This window comes from Eriocheir sinensis, chromosome 30, assembly GCF_024679095.1.
Source record: "Eriocheir sinensis breed Jianghai 21 chromosome 30, ASM2467909v1, whole genome shotgun sequence".
Classification (NCBI taxonomy): domain Eukaryota; kingdom Metazoa; phylum Arthropoda; class Malacostraca; order Decapoda; family Varunidae; genus Eriocheir; species Eriocheir sinensis.
In genome coordinates this window covers 13,109,807-13,135,954 of record NC_066538.1, presented here as the reverse complement: position 1 = coordinate 13,135,954, position 26,148 = coordinate 13,109,807, and the positions used below count along the sequence as shown (strand labels likewise).

General features: G+C 42.2%; 1 protein-coding gene across 2 annotated transcripts; it reads right to left on the bottom strand.

Annotated features, from left to right (window-relative positions):
* Positions 1-597: 597 nt before the first annotated feature.
* On the bottom strand, positions 598-25,628 carry LOC127005574 (GDP-L-fucose synthase-like). Of its 2 annotated transcripts, none has more exons than XM_050874514.1 (8): positions 25,462-25,628; positions 23,782-23,939; positions 22,481-22,595; positions 21,710-21,838; positions 12,835-13,026; positions 5,475-5,622; positions 3,555-3,792; positions 598-1,331 (listed from the first exon to the last, which is right to left on the bottom strand). In XM_050874514.1, exons 2-7 carry the CDS (start codon positions 23,922-23,924, stop codon positions 3,557-3,559), a joined length of 963 nt encoding a protein of 320 aa, XP_050730471.1. In that variant the 5' UTR covers positions 23,925-23,939; positions 25,462-25,628; the 3' UTR covers positions 598-1,331; positions 3,555-3,556. The 2 variants fall into 2 exon arrangements, with proteins under 2 accessions (XP_050730471.1, XP_050730470.1); XM_050874513.1 differs by lacking the exon at positions 25,462-25,628 and adding an exon at positions 24,608-25,021.
* Between the last annotated feature and the right edge of the window lie 520 nt (positions 25,629-26,148).

Below are 26,148 nucleotides of genomic sequence, written 5' to 3'. Positions count from 1 at the left end.
TATCAAAACTGGTTGCTAATTGTACTTCTAAAGAGAAAGTGCAATCAAAGATGCTAACTATTCTTTAGTCACAACACAGAATACTCTTGAACTCTACATATACTCACCAACAGTCTAATACTCAGTTATATCACAGGTATAGAACCTCCCCCATGAGTACAGAAAGTGATAAGGAGTGGTACATGTAGCAACACTAATAACTTTACTGGAACCTCTGCACCTTTCACCCTCGTGTGCCAAGGCCGCCTGTCATATTTTGTTAACAGCTCACTGTCCCTGAGGGCTTTTCATGACATGGGATGAAAATGATGAAAAAGGAAAAATATATCTGGTGATTGTATTCAATGAAGGATGTTTTCTAGTTTGTCTTAGTGATAGTATGAAAGTCTGTTATTCATGCTAACAAATTGGTAGCTGTAGTTGAAAAGAAAACATGGAAGGCATTATTATTGATATAACCAATCCTGTTGTTGTTACTTAAAATAAAACTATTTTATCCGAGTTTGCAAATCATGATGGTATCAGTCACACAATGGATAATCATTTTGCAAATACATATATACAGTATATATGAGGAGGATGAAGAAAACCAAGATATTCCATGTATGCCACACAAATGCATACTTCTTTATTAGAAAACCAATAATATAAGATATATCAGATGAAACTGGAGTGATTGAGAGGAATAAAAAAAATGCTCAGAAGGCAAGACACACTCCTTCCTCCCTTAAGCAATGGCATTGGGAAAAACCCAGTGTGGGGAGTGAGTGAGTGAGCAGTAATTGATGGGGAGCCAAGAAGACGCACTCCCTCCTGGAATGGCAGAGGGCAGGTGTGTGCAGTAGAAGGAAAGGCTGCAGGCAGGTAAGGGAGCAACAGTGCCTTCAGATGGGCAGTCCTCATCCAAACACAACTAAAATATCATGTGTATCTAAAGCCCAAAAGAACCAGATGTGTACTGCATGTATATGAGCAGAAAAATCAATCAGAGAAAAGTTATCTGGAATCAGCAAATCTGGATGTTTTAAAAGAAATTTACAGCACAGGTTCAAAACACTGCCAGATGCCATGGCCCTCTCTGTTGTGCCCCTTTGGCAAAAAATCAACTTTGGAAAATATCAGGAAGTGTCAACATTCTGAATACAGTGCCATTCATGCTCCTCTTGATACCATGGTGCAAAGGAGAACCTCTCACACCCTCAGCCTGCTCTGCCTGCCCCTGAACCTTCAGCAGGCAGGTCTCAAGGTCAGCAGTGGTGGTGGTGGTGATGGTGAGTTGCCCTGGCACACCCACACTCACCACTGGCTAGCTTGGCACTGGTGTGGGCCATCTGTTGGATCAGTGATGTGAGTTATGTCAGGAAGCAGAAAGTATTGTTAGATATTCCTGAATTCACTTGACAGCTACTACTGGAATCTTGCCCCTGCCTTGGCTTATGCCTTTATGGTGAAATTCTCTTTCTCATCCAGCAAATGTCCCTCTAACATCCTGTCTCTCCTTACCTGCTGGCTGGCAGAGAAATCCTCTCTATCACCCAACAAATATGTTATTAAAATACCTTTTTTCTCTTCCTCACATTTTGGATAGCAGTGAAATTCTCTTCCTCATGCAACAAATGTGTACCTACAGCATTCTCCTTCTTAACCCCACTTCTTGGCTAGAAGAGAAATCCTCTTCTCATTCAGTTCAGGTACATGCCTACATCAGCTTCCTCGTTATTTGTTGGCGGTAGTGAAATTATTTTCCTCATCCATCAAATGTGGTCCTACAACATCTTGCTCCTCCTCAATGGCTGGCAGTGATTTTGATCTCCTTAATCACCAATGCATCTCTAAAATCCTGTTCCTTTTCACTAGATGTTAAAGAGTGAATTTCTTTTCCTCATTCACTGAATGTGCCTCAAACACTGTTTGAATCACCTCTAGCAGAGAAAGGCTGGAAAATTTTTGCCTACGTATCCTACTCTTCCATACTTCTTAGCAAACAGTGTAATTCTCTTCCTAATGCAGTACATCTTTATGGAGTCCTGTTTTTTCAGCAATAGATGCGGTTGAGTCCTACTGTTTAGTTGATAGATGCAGGTACGTCCCTGCTCTTCACATTTGATAATTCCTCCTCTTTATCCACTGGGTCAAATGGAAACCAAATTCCACTAGGAAGGTTTCAAGTAGAAGCTCCCTCCTTACTCAATAGATATTAATTAAATAATTTTCCTTACTCAAGAACCAGTGAAGTGTTTCCTTGGACATAATAAGTAATTGCACTTCATGTTCAGAAGGCATTACAATAATCATGTTCCTTCCTATCACAAAATTTTGACTTAAGAAGCAAATGGATGTGTAATTACATTCCTTATTCACCTTAACTACTGAGTAATTATTGTAACTAGGCAAATACAACTTCACAAATACCAGCAAAGTAAATACACCTGTGCAAACACACACACACACACACACACACACACACACACACAAATTAACTCCACAGTAGCTACAGCTGTTAGCAATCTTTCCTCACAACCAAGAGGTTTTGGGTTTAATTCCCATGTGGCATGGTGATGGATGGGCAGTCTCTTTAAATCTGTGCCCACCCAGCAGTAAATGGGTACTGGGAGTCAGTCAGGGGTTGTGTCCCACCTCACAGGTATGTGTGTGTAAGGTTTCAGAAGTGCCTAAAAGTTCAGTCATTTGTGAGCTCCAAGCTCCTTTGCAGGTCTAGCAAGTCTAGCACAAAGCCAGACCATAGTGAATTACAAACACATGCACACATGAACGCACATCTGCACACACACACACACACACACACACACACACACACACACACACACACACACACACACACACACACACACACACACACACACACACACACACACACACACAGACAAGCACTCACACACACACACACACACACACACACACACACACACACACACACACACACACACACACACAAGCACACACACACACACACACACACACACACACACACACACACACACACACACACACGTGGCCGGGCTCGTGTGGATTGCCACATTCACCACATTCACTGCCAAGTGGGTTGGCACCCCCCCCACCCTCTCACCTTTCACACACATTTTTCAGTCACAAACTCCCTATGCTGTCCTGTCCACCACCCATCAGCATCACTCAAGAGAAAAGATCCCAAGCAAATCAGCTGCAAGAGCGGGGGGCATGGAAGCCTTCAATGGCAGCATGAGCAACTATAAACACAGCCCACCAATGGACCGACCTGGAGCCGACACCCAGCCCCCACCCTCCCCAAGCCTTGCCTAAACAATCAAAAAAAAAAAAAAAAAAAAAATTAAAAAAAAAAAAAAAAAAAAAAAAAAAAAAAAAAAAAAAAAACACAGGCAACAAGATGCCACCAAGTTTGATGGTCAGTACAAGAGGACAGCCTGTAACTCTAAGTCATGAAAGGAAAATAAAGTTGAAAAAGACCTGATGCTTGAAAGATATCAGGGAATACAGCTTTCTCAATACTATACACACACACACACACACAAACAAACACACTCAGCCCTCCTCACCTCTACTTGCGGGCAGTGTCGTAGTTGGCGGTGAACCACTCCACAGTCTCCCGGATGCCCTGCCTGATGGGGGTGAACTTGTAATCCGGCAGGTACTTCCTCATCTTGGCGTTGCACGCAGTCTTCTTGTACTGGCCATCAGACTTGGTGGTGTCTTGTGTCACCTCCCCCTTGAAACCCATCTCCTCCACCACGATGTCTGCCGCCTCCTTGATGGACAACTCATCCTCCTCATCAACTGGGGGTTGAAAGGACAAGATCAGTCATTACAACTGCTGCCATTACTACTATGCATACAATTATTTTTTATGATTATATTAAACATTATTATTAATTATTATCAATATAATTATAATTACAGTTGTAATAACAGTTTTTGTCACTACTGCATCACACTCTTCATATTTTGATTTCTTCTCAATTCAGTGGGAAGCTTAGGGACTCAGGAAGGGTTGATTGTGCAGATTCACCTAAAAGCACCAAATTTGGCCCAGACATCGGCTATATTATACTGTTTTGATTGTTGGAGAGTGCCAAGAGCAGTGACCATTGTGGTCCACAAACTTTGCAGAGGTTGGATGTGAAAAATGTATAGGAAAAAGAAAAATGGTAAATAAAACTGCACAAGTTTGTCTATATGTGTTGTTCTTGTATTATATTATACCTTCTGTATAAGTGAGCCTGAAAGTGGAAGGGTCATTTGGATGTAAATAAAATAAAAAAATGTTTCACACTTCTTTTATCTCTTTGTATTGCCTTACTAAAATATTTAACACATCCTTAGGTTGCCTACACAAGTACAGCCACTCCGACTTGCTATAACAGGCTACACTTGGGTTATTGGCTACAAGTGCTTATAAAAAGAACAGTCTCTTGGTTCTACTTTATCAAAAATCTAGTAACATTTCTAGGCTATCTACACAGGTGTACAGGGGATCCTTGGGTTATGCGGTCCTTGACCTATGATGTTTTGAGGTTACGACACAGCCCCCATAAATCATTAAAAAATCCTTGTTACGACTTAGACATTGTGTTGTAATTATGAACTTCACACGTGAACTAGTTCGCAACCGCAGCATAAGAATACGTCGTCACACGGTGCTTGATCGAGTTCATTTCCTGCTGTACGCCAATTTAGTTTGTTGTGCTTATGCTCTCTTTGTTTGTGTTCTTTTTCCATTGACTTTTGGCCTTCATTATGTCTCCTAAGCATAAGGCAGACTCTTCTGATGGCAGTGCTTCAAAGAAAAGCATAGGTGAGTGATTCAGGTGCATATGGCACTTTGATTTGAGGGTTGGGGCTGACAGTTCCCTCTAATAAAGGGTGTGTTTCAACTTAATACAAAATTGGGTTACGATGTGTCGTAGGAACGGAACTCCATCGTAAGTTGAGGACCCCTGTAGCCTCTCCAATTTGCTATAAGAGGCTGCACTTGTGTTACAGCCTACAAATGGTTACAAAACGAACAAATGGTGCTGGTAATTTTAGATAAAGATCCAAACTGTAGTCGCAGGCCATGTGTAAAGTGGAGAGGTAGATAAAGTGACCAGCGACACTCTTGTGTATTATCTACTCATTTATTTCCTTTAGAATAATAGTAAGCTTTCCTAATCAGTGCATTGTAATATAAATGATTGTAAAGAAGCAATACATATTGCCACAACCCAAAAGTGCCAATATTCACCTATACATTGGTGTGTTAGGTGCCAGCACATCCAGCTGCCATCTCAAGTAAATCACATGCCATTTGGGATGCCACCATTGCCCCAGTTCCAGGTTTCCCATAGGGGTGGACGCGAGTGTAGCTTCTTTACTATCTATACTCTTTGCTTCTACTACTACTACTTCTACTATTTGTACTGCTATTTCTACAACTTCATATACTTTGAAACAACTCCACACGATCTCATGTAACTTACCAGAGAGGATGATGGGCGTCACCTCTTCGTACTCCCTCACCGCCCAGATCATGAGCCGCGCCAAGTCTAGGGAGTAGATGAACTGACGTCGGGGCTTGCCGGTGCCCCAGATGGTGAAGGGAGTGTTGTTCTTTTTGGCCATGTACACCTACAGTGTGGAAGACAAGGCAATGGGTAACCTTTCTATATCAATTCCACTCTGGACAATTCAGGGAATACTCCTCCCACTCATCCCCCTCTGACTCCACTCTGCCTGTAATTAAAATTCTTAAGAGCAATGTTTTATATGCCTTCTCTGGCCTCAATCCTCAGAAGGCTTATAGACCCAATAGAGTGCCTCCTATTGTCTTTAACCCGTTCGTGGTCAACCACGTCACCTGATGTGTTAATGTTGTTACTCCCTCTGGTCAACCACGTCATATGACGTTTTATTATTTTTTTTTCCACGTGAATGAAATGCCTCTAGCGGTTTATAATTACATTTACTGAAGTGTCAGGCATCTTTTCTCAAGTGATGACTTTATGCGCGGCAGTTTTATTGGTTCAGAGCATGCTTATACAGTATGGCACGTAGATATGTTGACTCGGCGCTCTCACTGATGAGCAAATTCAGCTTCATTTCAATGAAGAGGAGGGTGATACTGACAGTGAATCTACAATAGATGATAGTGATAAAGATGAAGATTATGTTTTTCAAGAAAGTGAAGAAAGCCAATCAGCAAGTGGATCTGAATATTATCCAGCAGACACAGCAGCAGCTGACTACTCCTCAAACATATGCTCTGGACCATCACCTACTTAATTATCTTCTCCACCTCCTTCCACCTCTAGGTGTTTATATTCACTACGTGGTGGCAGAACAAAGATGGCAAGACGTCGGAGTTCATCAAGCGAAGATGAAAGCAATGCGTCTCGTCCAAGAGTGACTCCCCCACCCGCCCGTGGTCTCACTCCAGCCAGACAGACGCCTTCCCGCCGATCCTGTTGGTCACGTGTTATGCCACGTTTCCTGTTCAGAATTACTTGCCTATTTTGAGACAAATTGTGTTCTTATAGCCTAGTCATACACTATCATAAGAATGTAGTGTTGTACAAAAGGAAACAATTGTTATGCCATATTTCCTGTTTATGTTTCCCATTCATAATTACTATTTTGAGACTAGTTGTGTTCTTATAGTGATACAATATCATAAGAATGTAGTTTTGTGCAAAAGAAAAACAACTGTTAGAGGAAGAGTTGAAAATAATATCTCAGTGGTGAGATTACGTCTGGCAGCGCCGCGCCACAGCTGCCAGTTAAATGCCTGCGGGGCATTTAAAAAAAGGTAAGGAGGAAATTTCCATGTTATTTTCTTTATGTGGAGATATTTTTGGATTCATTAGGCCAAAAATTTTGTTTTCCATTTTTCGTGACCAGGGGGAGTACACACATTGTAACATAGGTAACCACGAATGGGTTAAAAACTGTGCTTTCATGCTGACACCCTGCCTGGCCAAACTCTTTTGTCTCAGCCTTTCAACATCTACCTTTCCTTCCTGATGGAAATTTGCCTACATACAGCCTGTGCCTAAGAAGGGTGACCGTTCCAATCCCTCAAACTACCGTCCTAAAGATTTACTTTCTTGTCTTTCTAAAGCATTTGAATCAATCCTTAACCAGAAGATTCATAAGGATCTATCAACTTCTGACCTATCTGATTGCCAGTATGGGTTCAGCAAGGGGGTTCTACTGGTGATCTTGGGTTATTAAATGACTCCTGGTCATCCTCTCTTAACCATTTCAGTGAAACTTTTGATGTTGCCTTAGACATCTTGAAAGCTTTAGACAGTGTCTGGCAAAAATCTTTATTGTCTAAACTACCCTCTTATGGATTCTATCCCTCTCTCTGTACTTTTACCTTCAGTTTCCCTTCTGGTCGATCTATCTCCATTGTGGTAGATGGACACCATTCTTCACCTAAACCTATCAACAGTAGTGTCCTGCAGGGCTTTGTCCTATCTACTCTCTTCCTGTTATTTATCAATGATCATCTTTCCATAAGAAACTGTTATCCACTCATATGCTGATGACTACTCTGCATTATTCAACTTCTTTCAACAGGAGATCTTCCCAACAGGGACTCCAGACTGGAGGCTACAGAATGCTTAATCTCAGATCTTGCCATTCTTTCTGGTTGGGGTAGGAGGAACTTGGTGTTCTTCGATGCCTCAAAAACCTAGCAACTCAAAACAATCTTCCAAACACCTATCCCCTATTCTTCAACAACACTCAGCTGTCACCTTCTTTTACACTAAACATCCTCGGTCTATCCTTAAATCAAAATCTTAAATGTAAACTCCACATCTCCTCTCTTACTAAATCAGCTTCCTCGAGGTTGGGCATTCTGTATCGTCTCTGACAGTTCTTTTCCCCCTCCCAGTTGCCGTCCATGTACAGGGGCCTTGTCTGCCGTTGTATGAAGTATGCATCTCACGTGTGAGGGGGGCTCCACACAAACAGCTCTCTTGGACAGAGTACATAGAGTCTAAGGCTCTTTGTCTTATCAACTCCCCTTCTCTCACTGACAGTCTTCTCCCTCTTAAATTCCACTGCAGTGTTGCATCTCTCTATTTTCTATTGATATTTTCATGCTAGCTGCTCTTCTGAACTTGCGAACTGCATGCCTCCCCAACTCCCACACTCCCACTTCACTCAGCTTTCTACTCTGGTTCATCCCTATGTAGTACTGTCAAAATCCCTTATGCAAGAGTTAACCAGCATTCTTCATTCTTTCATCCTTTTTTACTGGTAAACTATGGATCAGCCTTCCTTCTTTTGTAATTCCTCCTGCCTACCACTTGACCTTCAAGAGAGGAGTATCAAGGCATCTCTCCTCCAAAAATTGACTTCTTTTTTTGACAACTCCTCTATACTTCTTTTTATAAGAGTAGTGATTAGTGGGCTTTGTTGTAGTCTTTTTTTTTTTTTTTTTTTTTTACCCTTGAACTGCTTCCTTTGCTGAAAAAATCTTGAAAACACAGACCTTAGTGAGTAGGTATGATGGGGAAATACCAATAGTATCAGTCACTAAAGCAAGGACCATATCAAAATGTCCATTAGGTGTAGTAACAGGACAGTTACAGCACCACCATATCAGCACATCCAGGAGCTGGCGGGAATCCCTTCAGCACAGGTATAACCCATAACCCTTTATGAAAGTTCATGCAACAAAAATTTGCTTCAACGTGCTTCTTGGTTTATTGTTTGCTCACTAAATAACTGCCAAAATTCACTTTTAGAATTTTTTTTCCTGGAGCAATTTTTAACTGACCACTGAGGGTTAGCTAACCACCCTCCTCCTCCCCTCCTCAACAATACCACTAATGAAGAAAACTTGCACCATTCACTTAACTATTAATAAGCACAACTGTAGATTCATCACTTATGCCTGCAGTCCTGACTCATCACTCATGTGTATATATGAATCTTGTGATAAATACCTCATAAGAACATTATAGGGGGTTTACATTAGGCAGTCACAAACAGCGTCATTACACTTGTCTTGACTGAAGCTCCAGAGAAGTGATACAGACACTAATGAGCTTGGAGATGGTTAACAGTGCTTGGCATAGGTAGGAAAGAGAAATGTATACAAAGCCATACATTTCCCCTTGATTGAATCAGTCTTCAGTCACACGTTCAGTGAAGGTGAATTCACCCCGTCCGCACTTCCTGAATCACCACCCACTCCCTCTTGCCTACAGTTATAATAGCTTACTAAATGAATGGAGGTGTTACTGTCTCCTTAATAATGGGGGGCAACATAAAGCATTTTGACAAGGTGAGGCTATTCACCAAGCAGTGCTTGAGGAATAAGGCCAATGTGTAGCTATTAGCTTAGCAAACAGGGAGGCGGTGCCCGAGTGGTTAGAATATGGGCGTGGTGAGCCCGAAGACCTAGCGTGGACTAGGTTTAAGGGAGGCAGTGGCCAAATGGATAACATGACGGCGCTGCATCCAGGACGACGTGGGTTCGCGCCCCATCCAGTGACACCAAGCTGGGATTTTTCAGTCACTGCCGAGTGGCCTAAGACTACCCACATTCTGTCCAGAAGACCACCCATCAACCCAGACTCTAGATTCTAGGATCAAAGATGATCTCCGGGGGGCAGCATGAGCCAATGCAAGATGGTGCCACTATAAACACTTGCCTGTGCCACAATGGGCTTAGGCCGACCATCAGGCCCTACTACTCAAGCCTACTGGCGCCACAGGCAAAGACGTAAAAAAAAAAAAATAAATAAATAAATAAATAAATAAAAAAGAAAGGGTTGAGTCCCCACCAAAACACAATGATTTTTCAAGTCATTGCCGAGTGGCGGAACATTACCCACATGCTGTCCAGACTTCAATCAACCTTAACTTCAGCAACTATGGTGAAGAGGAGCACCGGGGGGCAGCATGGGCCAAGCAAGAGTCATACATCACGGCAGCCACTATAAATAAAATTAGCCTGCACCACTGAAGGGCAGGGGCCATCCATAAGGCCCCTAAAGAAAGCCTACTGGTGCTACAGGCATCACAAAGAACTTTCTTCCAAGCAGCTCAGCAAACATAGTAGAATTATTAACCTATTAGCACATAATTCGTTAGGAACCAGTTATTAACTAACAGAATCACAGTTCAACCTTGCAGATTGCAACATATCGCCAAAATAGTGATGGCACAGCCAAGACCAAGATCAAACACCTTTGGTAAATAGCCACTAAATTTTGAAATGGAAAATAAGGCAACAATGAATAGAGAAAAGGATAGGAAAGGAGAGTAGACAAGATTAATCCGAGGCACATGGTCCAGATGGAGCTTCCATTTGGTTTTTTTAGTTGCAGGCAGACAAGTGACAAATGCTGCTATAGTGAGGCGAGGTGCTCTTGTTGGAGGGCTGAGAGGCAACTCAGCGGTGGTGTATTATCATCATATTAATATATAAACAAAGCTGCAGATTCAGGGAAGTCGTAGTGTACATATATTGATTCAGATTGAGCAATAATAGCTGATAAGAGCAGATGAAGGAAGACTTCGGGCCCTGGAGCTAAACTCAAAACCATATTATATTGGGTTTGCACAAAAAACGATTAGTCATTAGTGGGGGTTGTTTGTATTAACTATTAACTGTATTTGCTGGCATCAAAGATGCACTCCATTTTCAAGTGCTATATTTTGAAAAGATATAAAAGTAAATAAACAAACATCTTGACCATCAATTTTACTAAGATGTTTTGTTGGCTCTTTCCTGACCTGCAGTACATGTCCATCGTATACAAAAGGACCAGCACCAAATAGTGATACATGTATTGTATGGTGAGTACACACACATATACCATACTGTAAAAACAGCACCATGTGATAGGTGACCTGCTCACTTTGGAGGTGCAGCCCTGTTGCTACTTAACTTTCAACTTGTACCCAAAGGTGTAGGACAGTCAGCTAAACAAAGCACTACTAAGAAAAACAAGTGTGGTTCACATGGAGCAACACAGCTGGTATCTTAGCATGATATCGCTGTTGAATGAATGCAAAACATTTGTGTTAGAATGTAAACAAACTCCAACTGAGCCAAAAGGTGCTGATACACCCTGGAGTCGGCAACTTCCGCACCAAGACCAACACCAAAACAATAACAATGGCTTCCGCAAGTATTTCCTTGTCATCAGAGGACTCTGCCAGTTGAGTAGGACCTGTTACACCATCACAGCCCTTCAACAACAACAGCAATATCTTATTCAAGCTGTACACTTCCCATAAGCCTACGGTTATGCCTACAGGTAATGCAAAGTTCGGTCTTCAAGGCACATACCAAACTTTTCAGTCTGACAAATACTGTACATGCTTCATTTTCTTCAAAAATTTTGAGGATACATACATGTACAGTAGATCCTTGCTTTAACGAACCAACGGGGCATATTCCAGAGTTGCCAACTAACGGGTATAGAGTCACAGGGCCCACGAAGCTTGAGCTATTCTTCCAATTATTGTATATTACCTGTGTTTCTCTGGGGCTTGTAACAAATACACTTCAGTACAATAAGTGACACTATTGTTAATAAAATTGTAGCTGATCATTCTCGTTGTTTTATTTATTGGTAAACGAGGAAAATATAAATGGCGTCCAGCAGCCTCTCCTCATCCAGAATCATTCTTGCATGAAAGCCCTGCAAAATCTAGCACAAGTGAGATTTAAAAAAAAAATTATTTACATTACATTATATGCTGAGTACCTGCTTTGGGTGCATCAGTGTCACCTTCGGCGAAATTCATCAAAAACATTAGGACATCAGGTATCTTGACAACCCTCTCCCCACCAAAACAAAGACAGCCAGGTGTTTGTGTCTCACTGAGGTCACCGGTTTTCGCTTCCAGCATATTATACTATGTTGCTTGTTGTGTGAGATGGACCCAGACCTTGGGTGGACGCCTGCCACTAACAGGAGCGTGGGCAGGTCAAATGTGACAGTGTTTACGGCCAGGAGTTGTGGGTGGAGGGAAAGACTATTGGACAGAAGCCAATGCAGCACACCGACATCTTTTGAGATGCCTGACGCCCTAATGTTTTTGATAAATTTCGCAGAAGGCGACACTGATACACCTGCGGCAGGTATTCAGCAAATATTGCAATCTAAATAGAATTTTTTAAAGAGCCCATATCTGCTTGATTTCGCAGGGCTTTCATGCAAGAACAATTTTTGATGAGGATAAGCTTCCTCACGACATTTATTTTCTCTCATTTACAAATAAATAAAACAATGAGAATGATCAGCTACATTTTTATTAACAATAGTGTCACTTATTGTATTGAAGTGTAAATGTTACTAGTCCCAGAGAAACACAGGTAATTTACGATAATTGAAATAATAGCTCAAGCTACGTGGGCCCTGTGGCCCTGTCACTGGTGACATCTGCTAAGAATACCTCATTGGGGGAAGAGGGTGTCGTTGTGTTTGAAAATCCGATCACCAAACTCAACCTTGCAATTACTGAGTTTGTTCAGTAAATCCTTGCACATACCAGACTGGGAAAAGAGTTCTTTACAGCTAAAATTCATTATATCGAGATCTGTAAAAGCGCGGGTTTACTGTACAATGGAATCCCTCCACAGTTCTGCATCTTCACCATAAAAAAAATACAGAAAATAACTTACAGATTTTATGATATAAAGAAGGAGAAAAATTGTGCTATCATGCAGTGCCTTGTGCCAGTGCCAGCCATTCACCCATCAATCCAGACAGCCAGTCATCTAGCCCATCAGCAATTCCCCTATCTAAAATAGCCAGAAGTCAGCCATCCCTTCAGTCATCTCTCTACCCCCCTGACCCCCCTCACCTTGTGGATGAGTCCCGTCAGCACATGGCCGTCCTCCAGGTTGAAGTTGTCGTGGGGGCCGTACACATTGGTGGGGATGACCGAGGTAAAGAGGCGGCCATGCTGCTCGTTGTAGGTCTTGTTCATGACGTCAACCATCCGCTTGGCCATGCTGTAGCCATAGTTGGAGTTGTGTGGAGGGCCATTGTGGACCTGTGGGGAATATTATTATGTCCTAAGATGAAAAGAAGGTAATGGACAGGGGACAAGAGAGTGGAAGTATAAGTTGGAGCAGTGACAGAGGATTTGGTTAAAGCAACTGAGGAAGGGTTTAGAATAAGAAGAGGATGTACAGGTCTTTGCCACTGAAATGACTGTAGAAAAGCATTTTAGGAAGTACTCTGCACTCATGGATTAAGAGAAGGCTTATAAGGTGGACGAGGGAGTTCAGTGGGATGTTCTAAGAACACATGGCATTGGACATTGTTTACTAAAAGGAATAAGAAAACTTCTACAATGGTGCATATGTGCCAATGGGTATTGCAGTGAGCAAGAGTTCTGGGATTAGTGTGGTGAGACAGGACTGTGTGATGTCAACTTGGCACCTAAATGTGGGCTCTCAGTTAGCCAATGCACTCAACTTCTTTATTCAGTAGAGAGAACAATCAAAGCATTTAATGGCACGTTATTGTTGTCTTTCCTGTTTTTGCAGTTATATATAAATGTGTCTTTCCCTTTCTGCAGTTATATATAAATGTGTCTTTCCCTTTCTGCAGTTATATATAAATGTGTCTTTCCCTTTCTGCAGTTATATATAAATGTGTCTTTCCCTTTCTGCAGTTATATATAAATGTGTCTTTCCCTTTCTGCAGTTATATATAAATGTAAGTTTTATTTGCTTAACCCTTCACTCCGGCGACGCCGACTTCGGCGTCCAATGGCGTCACTGTTAGTCCTCTTCTAAACCTCTTAATCCTCTTTCATATCCTCTTAATCCTCTTCCAAACCTCTTAAGAGGAAATGGAAGTGGATTAAGAGGAATTTAGAGGAGGAATGAGAGGTTTAGAAGAGGATTAATCCTCTTCCATTTCCTCTAGACCCTTTCCATACTGTGACGCTGACATCTGCATCACGGATGGAAAGGGTTAAAGCAGGGGAAAGAGAGAAAAGTCAACTTCCTAAAGGTTTCAGTCTGTTTTTGATTTTGACTGTATATATAAAGTTTGCCACCAAACTAGTGATTTCAGAACTAGCAACATTTTTGCCTCATAATGCTAGACACAGGGTCCCACTAATCAGCATCATCATCATCATCATTTCATCGATGCCTGCTCCTAGGAGCTCCCACCAGGGGATGGCCACAGCAGAAGAGCTTCCAGCTTTCTCTATCCAGACACTCCCTCCTTGCCTGCTCAAAGTTTCTCAAAGATCTTTCCCCCCTCTCCCTAACATACTCTTGCACCCTATCCCTCCATTTCACTGGAGGTCGTCCTCTAGCATTCCCTCCCTCTATCTCACTCACATACACCCTTCTGGTCATCTTACTCTCCTCCATCCGCTCCATGTGGCCAAACCACTTTAAAGTCTGTCGCTTCACTTCTTCCACCACTCCACACTTCTTCCCTTCACCCCTGTGACACATTCCAAAACGCTCGTATTCATAAAATTATAAAACCAAACTATACGCTGCCTTCATGGATTTGGAAAAAGCTTCTGACAGAGTCGATTGGATTGCATTGTGGGATGTTTTAAAGATTTATGGTGTGGGAGGTAAACTGCTTAGTGCAATTAAGTCTTTCTATGAGGATGCATCTGCATGTGTCAAAATTACTGGAGAAACAAGTTAACATTTTAAGATAAAAGTGGGCTTAAGACAAGGGTGCGTCATGTCACCATGGTTATTCAATATTTATATGGATGGTGTTATTGGAGAAATTAAGGACAAAGTTGGAGAAGTTGGAGTAAGACTTCGATGAGGGAAGGAAGTGGGTACTGAATTTGATACTGTTTGCTGATGACACGGTGCTCATTGCAGAAAATGAAAGTGACCTACAAAATTTGGTCATTGTTTTTGATAGTGTGTAACAGGAAAAAGGTGAAAGTAAATGTCAACAAAAGTAAAGTGATGGTTTGTGAGCGACGTAGAAGTGAGGTTGTAGATTTTGTATGACCATATAGAGTGGGAATTAAATGTGAAAAAGAATGCAAAATAATTTTGAATGATGAAGAACTGGAGGAGGTCAATGAGTTTAAGTGCCTTGGATCAGTTATGTGTAAGCATGGTGGTACAGAGGGAGAGATACAGTGGCGGATCCAGGGGGGGGGGCTGCCCCCTCCTTAGGACCTAAATTGCGCCCTTACCTTACCTTAGAAACAAAATTGCGCCCTCACATTGGAAATAAAAAATAAAAGTATGTCCTAGTTTTATACCACTTTGTTATATTACACTGTTTGCTATAGAACTGTGATATAATAAAAACTTATGCATATACATTACTTTACAATTTTGCTTTCTTCGTTTAGTATGTAGATCTAAGATTTTTTTTTTACAACAACAACAGGGCAACAAAAAGTGTATAAAAAAAACCCCCGCTACTTGCCGCTCCCACAACGGAAAGTAGTAAAGAGTGGCCAAAAGAGAGGTCAAATTTGTGTGGAGAGGTGTCTTGATACACTCGTCTTGAAAGAGGACAAGTCATAGGCAGGAGGAAATACAGATGAAGGAAGGCTGTTCCAGAGTTTACCAGTGTAAGGGATGAAAGTGAAGATGCTGGTTAACTCTTACATAAGGGGTTTGGACAGTATAGGGATGAGCATGAGTAGAAACTCGAGTGCAGCGGGGCCGCGGGAGGGGGGGAGGCATGCAGTTAACAGGTTCAGAAGGGCAGTCAGCGTGAAAATATCAAAATAAGATAGAAAGAGAGGCAACATGGTGATGGAATTTAGCGGTAGAAGACTATCAGTAAAAGGAGGAGAGCTGATGAGACGAAAAGCCTTAGACTCCACTCTGTCCAGATGAGCTGTGTGAGTGGGCCCCCCCATACGTGAGATGCATACTCCATACCAGGGCGGACAAGGCCCCTATAAATGGAAAGCATCTGTGCGGAGGAGCAGAACTGGCGGAGACGATACAGAACGCCTAACCTCGAGGAAGCTGATTTAGTGAGAGAGGAGATGTGAAGTTCCCAGTTGAGATTTTGGGCTAAGGATAGACTGAGGATATTTAGTAATGAAGAAGGTGACAGCTGAGTGTTATCGAATAATAGGGAATAGGTGTTTGGAAGATTGTGTCGAGTTGATAGGTGGAGAAATTGGGTTTTTGAGGCATTAAAGGACACAAGGTTCCTTTTACCCCAATCAGAAATGGTAGCAAGGTCTGAGATTAAGCGTTCTGCAGCCTCCAGTCTGGAGTTTTGTAATTCCTGTTGAGAGGGTCTTCTGCTGAAAGAAGTTGAATAATGCAGAGTGGAGTCATCAGCGTATGAGTGGACAAGACAGTTTATTATGAAAAGAAGATCATTAATGAATAACAGGAAGAGAGTGGGTGATAGGACTTAGCCCTGTGGAACACCACTGTTGATAGGTTTAGGGGAAGAACAGTGACTGTCTACCACAGCGGAGATAGAATGGCCGGAACGGAAGCTGGTGATAAAGGAACAGAGAGAAGGATAGAAACCGTCAGAGGGCAGTTTAGAAAGCAAAGACTTGTGCCAGACTCTATCGAAAGCTTTCGATATGTCTAGCATAACCGAGAAAGTTTCACAGAAACGGTTAAGAGAGGATGACCAGGAGTCAGTTGAAGATCGCCAGTAGAACGCCCCTTGCGGAACCCATACTGGCGATCAGATAGAAGGTTAGAAGAGGAAAGGTGCTTTTGAATCTTCCGGTTAATGATTGATTCAAAAGCTTTAGATAGACAGGAAAGTAAAGCTATAGGGCGGTAGTTTGAAGGATTGGAGCGGTCACATTTCTTAGTTACAGGCTGTGCGAAGGCGTACTTCCAGCAGGAAGGAAAGGTAGATGTTGACAGGCAGAGGCGAAAGAGTCTGACCAGGCAGGGTGTCAGCACGGAGGCACAGTTTTTAAGGACAATAGGAGGCACTCCATCAGGTCCATAAGCCTTCTGAGAGTTGAGGCTAGAGAGGGTATAGAAAACATCGTTCTTAAGAATCATAATAACAGGCATAAAAGAGTCAAAGGGGGGATGAGTAGGAGGAAGATGCCCAGAATCGTCCAGAGTGGAGTTGTTACATAAATTTTGAGAGAAGAGTTCAGGCTTAGAAATAGATGAGACGGTGGTGCTGCCATCAAGGTTAAGGAGAGGAGGGAAAGAAGTGAAATTGGAGATGTTTTTAGCTACATGCCACAAGTCACGGGAAGAATTAGAAAAAAGCAAAGTTTTGACATTTTCTATTTATGAGAGTTTTTGGTAAGTCGAACAATAGATTTGGCACGATTCCGGGCAGAAATATATAGATAATGGTTAGCAGGAGTGCGAAGGCTCTGGTACCTTTTGTGATCGCTGCCTCTCTATATCTTTGACAGCACGAGAACAAGCCTGATTAAACCAAGGCTTTTTAGCATGGGGAGTAGAGACAGTACGTGGAATGTATGTCTCCATTCAAGAGACAATCACTTCTGTGATGTGCTGAGAATACACAGAGGGGTCTCTCTCCTGAAAGCAGTAATCATTCCATGGGAAATCGGAAAAGTACATCCTCAGGTCATCCCACGGAGCTGAAGCAAAATGCCAGAAGCATCGCCTCTTCGGTGGGTCCAGAGCGTGTACAGGAGCGATAGGACAGGATACAGAAATAAGGTTGCGATCGGAGAAGCCCAACGGAGAGAACAGATAGACAGAGTAGGCAGAAGGGTTAGCGGTAAGAAAGAGGTCTAGCATGTTAGGCCTGTCTCCAAGACGGTCGGGAATACGTGTAGGGAGCTGAACCAACTGCTCTAGATTATTGAGGAGAGCAAAGTTGTAGGCTTGCTCACCAGGCTGGTCGATGAAAGAGGATGAAAGCCAAAGATGGTGGTGAACATTGAAATCTCCCAAGATGGAGATTCCAGCGAAGGGAGAGTGGGTCACGATGTGCTCTACTTTAGAGTTCAAGTAGTCAAAGAATTTTACATAGTTAATAGAGTTAGGTGAGAGATAAACAGCACAGATGTATTTAGTAATAGAATGAGAATGAAGTCTTAGCCAAATGGTGGAAAATTCTGATGAGTCAAGGTCGTGGGCATGAGAGCAAGTAATGTCGTTGCGCACGTAGACGCAACATCCAGCTTTGGATTGAAATTTAGGATAGACATAGTAGGAGGGAACAGAGTAGAGGTTGTTGTCAGTAGCCTCAGAAACCTATGTTTCGGTGAGGAAGAGAAGATGAGGTTCAGAGGAGGAGAGATGGTGTTCCACAGAATGAAAATTAGAACGAAGACCGCGAATGTTGCAGAAATTGATAAGAAAAAGATTCGAGAAGTTATCAGGACACCTCTCAGGTCGGCAGCCAAAAGAGGAGTCCTCCCTGAGGGAATTTCTGGTCCCCCACCAGGCGGGGACTCCGAGGCATTGCAATTAAGCGCTATATTGAATTTTAAAATTTGGGAAAAGGTGTGTATGTTGTGTGAATGTAGAGTACTGTGGAAAGAGAGAAGATCTGTCTTTAGAGAGCATGCTGAACTACTCTCTGGTGTTGATGAGACAATAGGGAAACGGAAAGTGAAGACATGTAAAGGGTCTTTGGAGGGCTTCAGAACCCACCTAACCTAACCTTTGATTGCAATGTTAGCAAATATTATGTGAATATTAAACAAGAAATATATATATATATATATATATATATATATATATATATATATATATATATATATATATATATATATATATATATATATATATATATATATATATATATATATATATATATATATATATATATATATATATATATATATATATATATATATATATATATATATATATATATATATATATATACATACCCATCAGGCTGGGGGGATCATACTATTAGAAGGGTTGGATTCAAGCCCTGGCCAATGGCCTAAGATACCAGTGCGCTTCACCCTCAGTATATATATAATATGGTATGGCACCCATCTTGTATATCAGCCCCCCCCTTCACCTGGTGCTGGATCCGCCACTGGAGAGATAAGAGAAAAGGCATTGCAAGGAAGAAGGGTGGTAGGGTCTTTGGGGCGAATCATGAATGGCAGAAGTGTGAGCATGGAGGTAAAGAGGGATTTGAGAAATACAATAATAGTACCAACCCTCACATATGCAAGTGAAACGTGGGCCTGGAATGAAAGTCAGAGGTCTAGAGTGCAGGCAGTGGAAATGAGTTATTTGAGGAGTGCTTGTGGTGTGAGTAGAATGGATGGAATGAGTAATGAAAGTGTGTACGAGCCTTTTGGAATGTGTCACAGGGGTGAAGGGAAGAAGTGTGGAGTGGTGGAAGAAGTGAAGCGACAGACTTTAAAGTGGTTTGGCCACATGGAGCGAATGGAGGAGAGTAAGATGACCAGAAGGGTGTATGTGAGTGAGATAGAGGGAGGGAATGCTAGAGGACGACCTCCAGTGAAATGGAGGGATAGGGTGCAGGAGTACTTCAGGGAGAGGGGGGAAAGATCTTTGAGAAACTTTGAGCAGGCAAGGAGGGAGTGTCTGGATAGAGAAAATTGGAAGCTCTTCGGCTGTGGCCATCCCCTGGTGGGAGCTCCTAGGAGCAGGCGTCGATGAAATAATGATGATGATAAAACCAAAATAATTGTGAATTATGTATTGTATATTACCTTGAAAATTTTCATATTATGTAAATATAATAAATATGTTTTGCACTTGCAAAAATAACACATTATGAAAAATAACCACAGACAACAGCACCCACCCACTAATTACTCCCCACCCAAAAATGCCAGATGAAAAACTCTAGGCTCAAGAAATGCCACTTTTCAATATAGTCTGCCACAGCCATGGCAGGTTCACAACTACATAATACATGTCCCACTATATGTACTGCTACTATGTTCTACCATCATTACGTGTTCTTATAACCCCATTTCTGTGAACAACAAAAAATATTCAACCCGTGCCGGGGGGGCCGAGCTATTACTTCCTGGTTATGCTTTTGTGTTAATGAAGCATACTAGTTTCTAGAAGAGGCTTCTTTGTGGTCATTTTAATCATAAAGATCTGATTGGTGTATCATCTTTCTAAGCCTTTTTTGCTTTTCACTTATCATTTCCTCACTTGCTCTAACCAACCTTTCAGACAAAACTCTCCATTAATAATCCTTTCCCAGCACTATCACTAAACTTGTAATCCTAAAACTGCTGCACTCACCTAGATTTCCCTCTCCTTTGTATATGAAAGACTCATAGCTTTCATCCAGGCTGCTGGCACTACCCAAATTCCAAATCAGTCTGTCTTCCCATCATTCTATTCATTAGCTGCTCCAAACAGCCTATCCATCAGTCATTAACCCGGTAGCAGTGGGGATCATGTTTCTTAATGGTCCCTCTAAGCGAGAAAAATGAGAAAAAATCATCACTCACACAAACCATTTCAAAATATATATCAAAGCATTTGTGATCAATTTATGTATCATCTATTTTTGGGGGTTTAAATCATGGCACAAATTTGGCCCGTCACTCCTACCGGGTTAATTACCTTCTCTCTTTCACACACATGCCGTTGGTCCTTTCCACCCTCCAAATGCCTGTCTTTTGACTTAGTCTCCTACTTTGCAGTTCCCCCTAAAGTCTTGTTATTATACTTTTCACTCAGTTTCCTGACAAAATCTTCATCTACCTCATTAACTTCTCCCTGAAAAGCCCATTTAAGGATTAATTTTACATTCCCTCTCCCACTTCTTTTTCTCTTCCTCTGAAATACTTCCAGGAGCCATTTCTTGCACAAACTTCTATCATTATTTTATAACATCCTTCACACCCTCTGTCAACCATTAACATTTAAGTCCCAATATTTCTTTTACTCCTTGGTCCTCATTGAAATTCCTTCCAGCTCTCATCACCACTTCACTAATGGTCCTCTCATACTCCTCCCTACAGCCCTTCTCCTAAACTCTCCACCTGTTACCTCCCTGCTTTCCACTGCCTTCCTATCCACTCCACAAACCCTTCATTTAGTTATTATTTCAGTCTTTGTTAAAATGGAATAACAGTAATTTTTTGGAACATTGCCCTCAAAGCTTTTGTGGCCATCTAACATTCTTCCTCATTCTTTCATATACAGCTATAATCCGACTTGCTCTTTTTTCATGTGTACCTGTGGATCATTTTGTGCTGGAAAAGGTGCTTGCTAGAAACAGATCTCTCTACTTACATTATCAGGTATTTACAACTATTATTCACTCTACTTACACCCACCTTACTTTTCAACTGCATTTACTTTTAACCCTTGGCCCATAGTGTCAGTAGGCTCTCTTGATGGGGCCTGTTGGTCAGTCCCAGCCCATTACTGAAGTATGCAATTAATTCATAGTAGTGCCATTCTCTGTACATCACCTACCCTTGCATTCATATCATCCATAAATAGAACTATCCTTCCTGCAGCTTAACCCTTTCCATCCGTGACACAGACATCGGCGTCACAGTATGGAAAGGGTCAAGAGGAAATGGAAGAGGATTAATCCTCTTCTAAACCTCTCAATCCTCTTCCATTTTCTCTTAAGAGGTTTAGAAGAGGACTAACCCTTTCCATACAGTATTCTTGTCTCGTCTGTTATCAGCGCTATCCTAAAGCCCCACCAATCTTGCCCATTCACACCTCTCTAAGATGATCAGCAAAGTAATACATAAGGTTTGGTTGCATCTTTTATCATTGTGCATTCTAGCCACCCAATGTGGGGCCACATACCATGGTCTCGTCAATAGGGTAGGTGGTCTTGTCAGGGAAGATGCAGGTGGAGAGGCAGGAAACCACCTTCTGGACATTCATCTGGTGGCTGATCTCCAAGATGTTCATGTTGATCAGCATGTTGATGCGCTGTGGAGACAATACAGGTGGAGGTGGTGCTTCAACACAGGAACACTATTATTTATGTGGAAAATGCTGAGATACTGGGTAAAACCACAGGAGTGTAATGTGTGTGGAATACCATGAAGTACAAAAATCACAGGCTGATTAGTGGTATTTAAACATAAAACTTGTTTGCGAGTGAAAAACTGTGAGACAGCAATTATGCATCAGGAATCTTCTGAGGCCTGGTAAACATCTGAACTGTTCATGTCTTCTGCGATGCAAAATGTATTTTTAAACTTTTCTCTGTTGATTGTAAATATTTTCTTTTTATAAAGTCTAAGTAATGATTTCCATACAGAGGAAAACAAAGGAACTATATATGTACTTTTTTTTTGAGAGAGAGAGAGAGAGAGAGAGAGAGAGAGAGAGAGAGAGAGAGAGAGAGAGAGAGAGAGAGAGAGAGAGAGAGAGAGAGAGAGAGAGAGAGAGAGAGAGAGAGAGAGAGAGAGAGAGAGAGAGAGAGAGAGAGAGAGAGAGAGAGAGAGAGAGAGAGAGAGAGAGAGAGAGAGAGAGAGAGAGAGAGAGAGATATATATATATATATATATATATATATATATATATATATATATATATATATATATATATATAGAAATCAACAGCTCACCAAGAAGTCGCAGCCATACTTCATGTTGCGGAAGAGTCCCCCAACCATGGCTGCAAGATGGAGGACGTGTGTTGGTCGGTGCTTCTCAAAAATGGCCCTTGTGGCTTCAATGTCACTGAGTATGGGGAAACAACTTACTAGTGTGATGGGGGTGGTGATAACACATTGGTAAAGATATTTTACATTTATTATTATCCTTTTGTTATCATTACTGGTACTGAAACTAATGCAGATTTTTGCCACATATAAGTCAAACTTTCTTTAATCTGAACCAGAAAATCACCCCGTCTCCTACAAGGTGAAGGTTAGGTTTGGAATTCAGCTTTGAATCTAAAGTCCCCTAGTTCAATAATCAAGACATCTTCAGAGTTAATATATATATGGTATATTACATGATTCATTATCATCATTTCATCGATGTCTGCTCCTAGGAGCTCCCACCAGGGGATGGCCTCGGCAGAAGAGTTTCCAACTTTCTCCATCCAGACACTCCCTCCTTGCCTGCTCAAAGTTTCTCAAAGATCTTTCCCCCCTCTCCCTATCGTACTCCTGCACCCTATCTCTCCATTTCACTGGAGGTCGTCCTCTAGCATTCCCTCCCTCTATCTCACTCACATACACCCTTCTGGTCATCTTACTCTCCTCCATTCACTCCATGTGGCCAAACCACTTTAAAGTCTGTTGCTGCACTTCTTCCACCACTCCACACTTCTTCCCTTCACCCCCATGACACATTCCAAAGCGCTCGTACACACTTTCATTACTCATTCCATCCATTCAACTCACACCACAAGCACTCCTCAAATAACTCATTTCCACTGCATGCACTCTAGACCTTTTCATTCCAGGCCCACGTTTCACTATATGATAATAAAGAGAATGCTACTGCAGCACAGTAAGCTGGGCAGTGCAAAATTCATGAACAGTGATGCAGCAATGGTGGCTTCCATGTGATCTTTGTTACTGAGATCACACTGATATAGGAAGGGTGCTTGGCCAGCCTAAAGTGGATCGTGTTATCACTCCAGGAATCAGAGAGGGTAGACTCAGGAGAGAAAAGAGGCTGTGTAAGGATAGGAGTGTAGCTTGGGGAAGTAGTTAAATGTCATGAGAGATCCAGAAAACATATCAATGTAATTTTAGTACATATTTGTTTTAAGAAAAAATTACTGTAGAGAATCTTGATGTTCATTAGAAATTTGTGGTTTTGAAGTTTTGACCAATTTTCTTACTCTGAAGCATCTAGATAGCTCTTACCATTTACTTTTCATTAACTTCTGCAACATCATAATAATACTAACGTAAGATCGGCATCCTTGGAGCTGACAAAGACCCACTTCTCTCCAGGCTGCTTCTCCTTCTCTGTTACGATCCGCACAGCGTTCCCCACCAGTCCGGTGCTGCCAGTGACCATCACCACCCTCTCTGCTCCCTCACCACTCATGGCTGTGGCTGACAACTGTTGGAAGAAAGTCACAATATTATATGAAATTTAATTTTTTTAACAATTTATGCTTCCTTTGTATAGGTAGCAGTTCTTGAAGAGTGGATTTTGATTGATAGCTACATTAACTAAGCAGAATGAAACAACCTCAAAATATGGGTGATTGAAAAGACAAATTCTGGGCTTGTAATTAGTTGATAATTAGGCAATATTTAAGAAACCTATAATCATGTGTACGTACATATATGTGTCAACATTATAAATTGTAATGCAAGTTCATCCTAATTTCAAGGGACGTTTGAGCTTACTTGGTTGCATAGATTTCAATAGTCTGCACACTTACATTAAGGCTCATTTCCAGTATTAACATAACCTACCTAATGGGGGGGTTCACCCCCTTGATCCCACTAATAGGGGGCTTTGACCCCCTTGACCCCCTTCTATTTTTCAGAAGTCATTTGTTACTGCACTGCATGTGGTAACCAAAAAAGGATCAATATTGTAGGTATCAACTTCGCAAGAGGTGGCTACCCTCTCTTCAATATTAGCCAATGCGTGTAACGATACTTGTGTGACTCTGGCTCTTCAGGCTCCTGAAAATAATAACTGAAGGGATTATGGTGAGGTGTCAGTCTCCATCACCTCCTGACACACACCACGCCTACTCAGGAGACAGTCCTCACCTGGCGTTCAAAAGCTTCTGAACACAATGTCATAAGCGGGTCTCGGTCACAAAACAAGGTGTAGTTAGTTTAAACAAGCTTCATCAACTTGTCCTGCTCCGGTGACAGCCGGGCCGCATATTTCCGAACCCTATTATTGTTCAGCACCAGGCGAAATTAGAACCAATCAACGCTCGCAGTGAGTGCAGGGGTGCTGCCCGTGACTGTGGCTCTTGGTAGGTGGAGGGTCAAGTCTGTCAAGATGGGTACACAGCCTCCTGAAACAGTAACTCCTCTAGGCAATGGCAAGTACAGTGCCCAAAGCCGATCTACATCCTCTGTACAGACCGAGGTTGACACACACAGGATTTTCTGAGTGCACCACAGAAGAAAATGGCTGAGTGCAAGCACCAAGTTGCCTGTGCCATTATTATCATCATTACTCTGTCCAAAGCTGCCAAAACCCTGCTGTGGATCATCATCATCATCATCTACAGCAGATTTAGGCTTCACAAGACAGATTTTCCTGCATGTTTTCACCTTCATCCTGCATGTTTTCACCTTCAGCCAATGTCTTTATATGGCTCCAATAAACCTCTGAAGAAACTTTCTCGAGGAACGCTTCCCTCACCAACAGCCACGGCCGCGAGCCAGCGCCTGTGTGGAGAGTGGAGGCGCGCCTTGTGGCAGAACTGTCAGGCTCAGTTCAGCACGGGCTACTCGGTGCCCGCACACAGCCATCGTCTCCAGTGGCACACTCACAAAATCCTGTTTGTGTCAGCTCGCTGCCAGCGCTGACTGCTTTTAATTTCGCCCGGCCTGCTGGCCTGCACAACAACAGGGCCCGGGAATATGCGGCCCGGCCTGAGCCTTACCTGTGACGACAGAGAACACTCAGGGTCTGGCAGGCTGGGCGGGGTGTGCTGCAGGCCGGTGGTCAGGGCGGCACAGGCTCGCCACACAGGCACAGGTGTGTTGTGGGGCCTCCAGGTGCCGTTGTTTACGTGGCGGCCAGTGTGTGTCACCGCCGGCCGCGGCTCCAACTAGGGATTTCACGTTTTATTTGTTTCCACGTGAAGTACCGTGGAATAATGCACCACGTAACATTCGTCATGTGTTAAGAGTGGTGGTTTAATTAATTTTCATGGCTATTGTCGTCACTACCGCCGGATTAAAGCAAAATACAGAGTGTGTGGACGTGGTTGTGTTCGCCACCGTGGCCCGGACTTCAAATGTGCCGCGGTGTATAAAACTGTTATATTCATGTCCATGGCCAAAGTTTCCATGAAATGAAGAACTATTTGATTACGTTGATTCAGTTTATTTACTCGCTTATGCTCAGCAAACTACATATTTAATTCCTCGTGCTGAAATACATCATTCGGATAAGTTCCCAGTCTGCTGACGAATACATTTTTTTTTTTTTACAGGAAAGGAAGTAGATCACGGGCAAAAAAAAAAAAAAAAAATGTAGAAAATAGTCCGCTAAATTCTGCTCCTAAAAAAGATAAAAGTAGAGAGTGGTCAAAAGAGAGGTCAGTTTCGGGTGGGGAGGTGTTCTG

Bases quoted from the DNA above. Each gene is read 5' to 3' on its own strand.
- LOC127005574 (XM_050874513.1), bottom strand. From the start codon at position 24,640: ATGACATTGTGTTCAGAAGCTTTTGAACGCCAG. The intron at 23,940-24,607 runs GTGAGGACTGTC...TTCTTCCAACAG, and splicing joins CAGAAGCTTTTGAACGCCAG to TTGTCAGCCACAGCCATGAG. The intron at 3,793-5,474 runs GTAAGTTACATG...TTCAACCCCCAG, and splicing joins GACGCCCATCATCCTCTCTG to TTGATGAGGAGGATGAGTTG.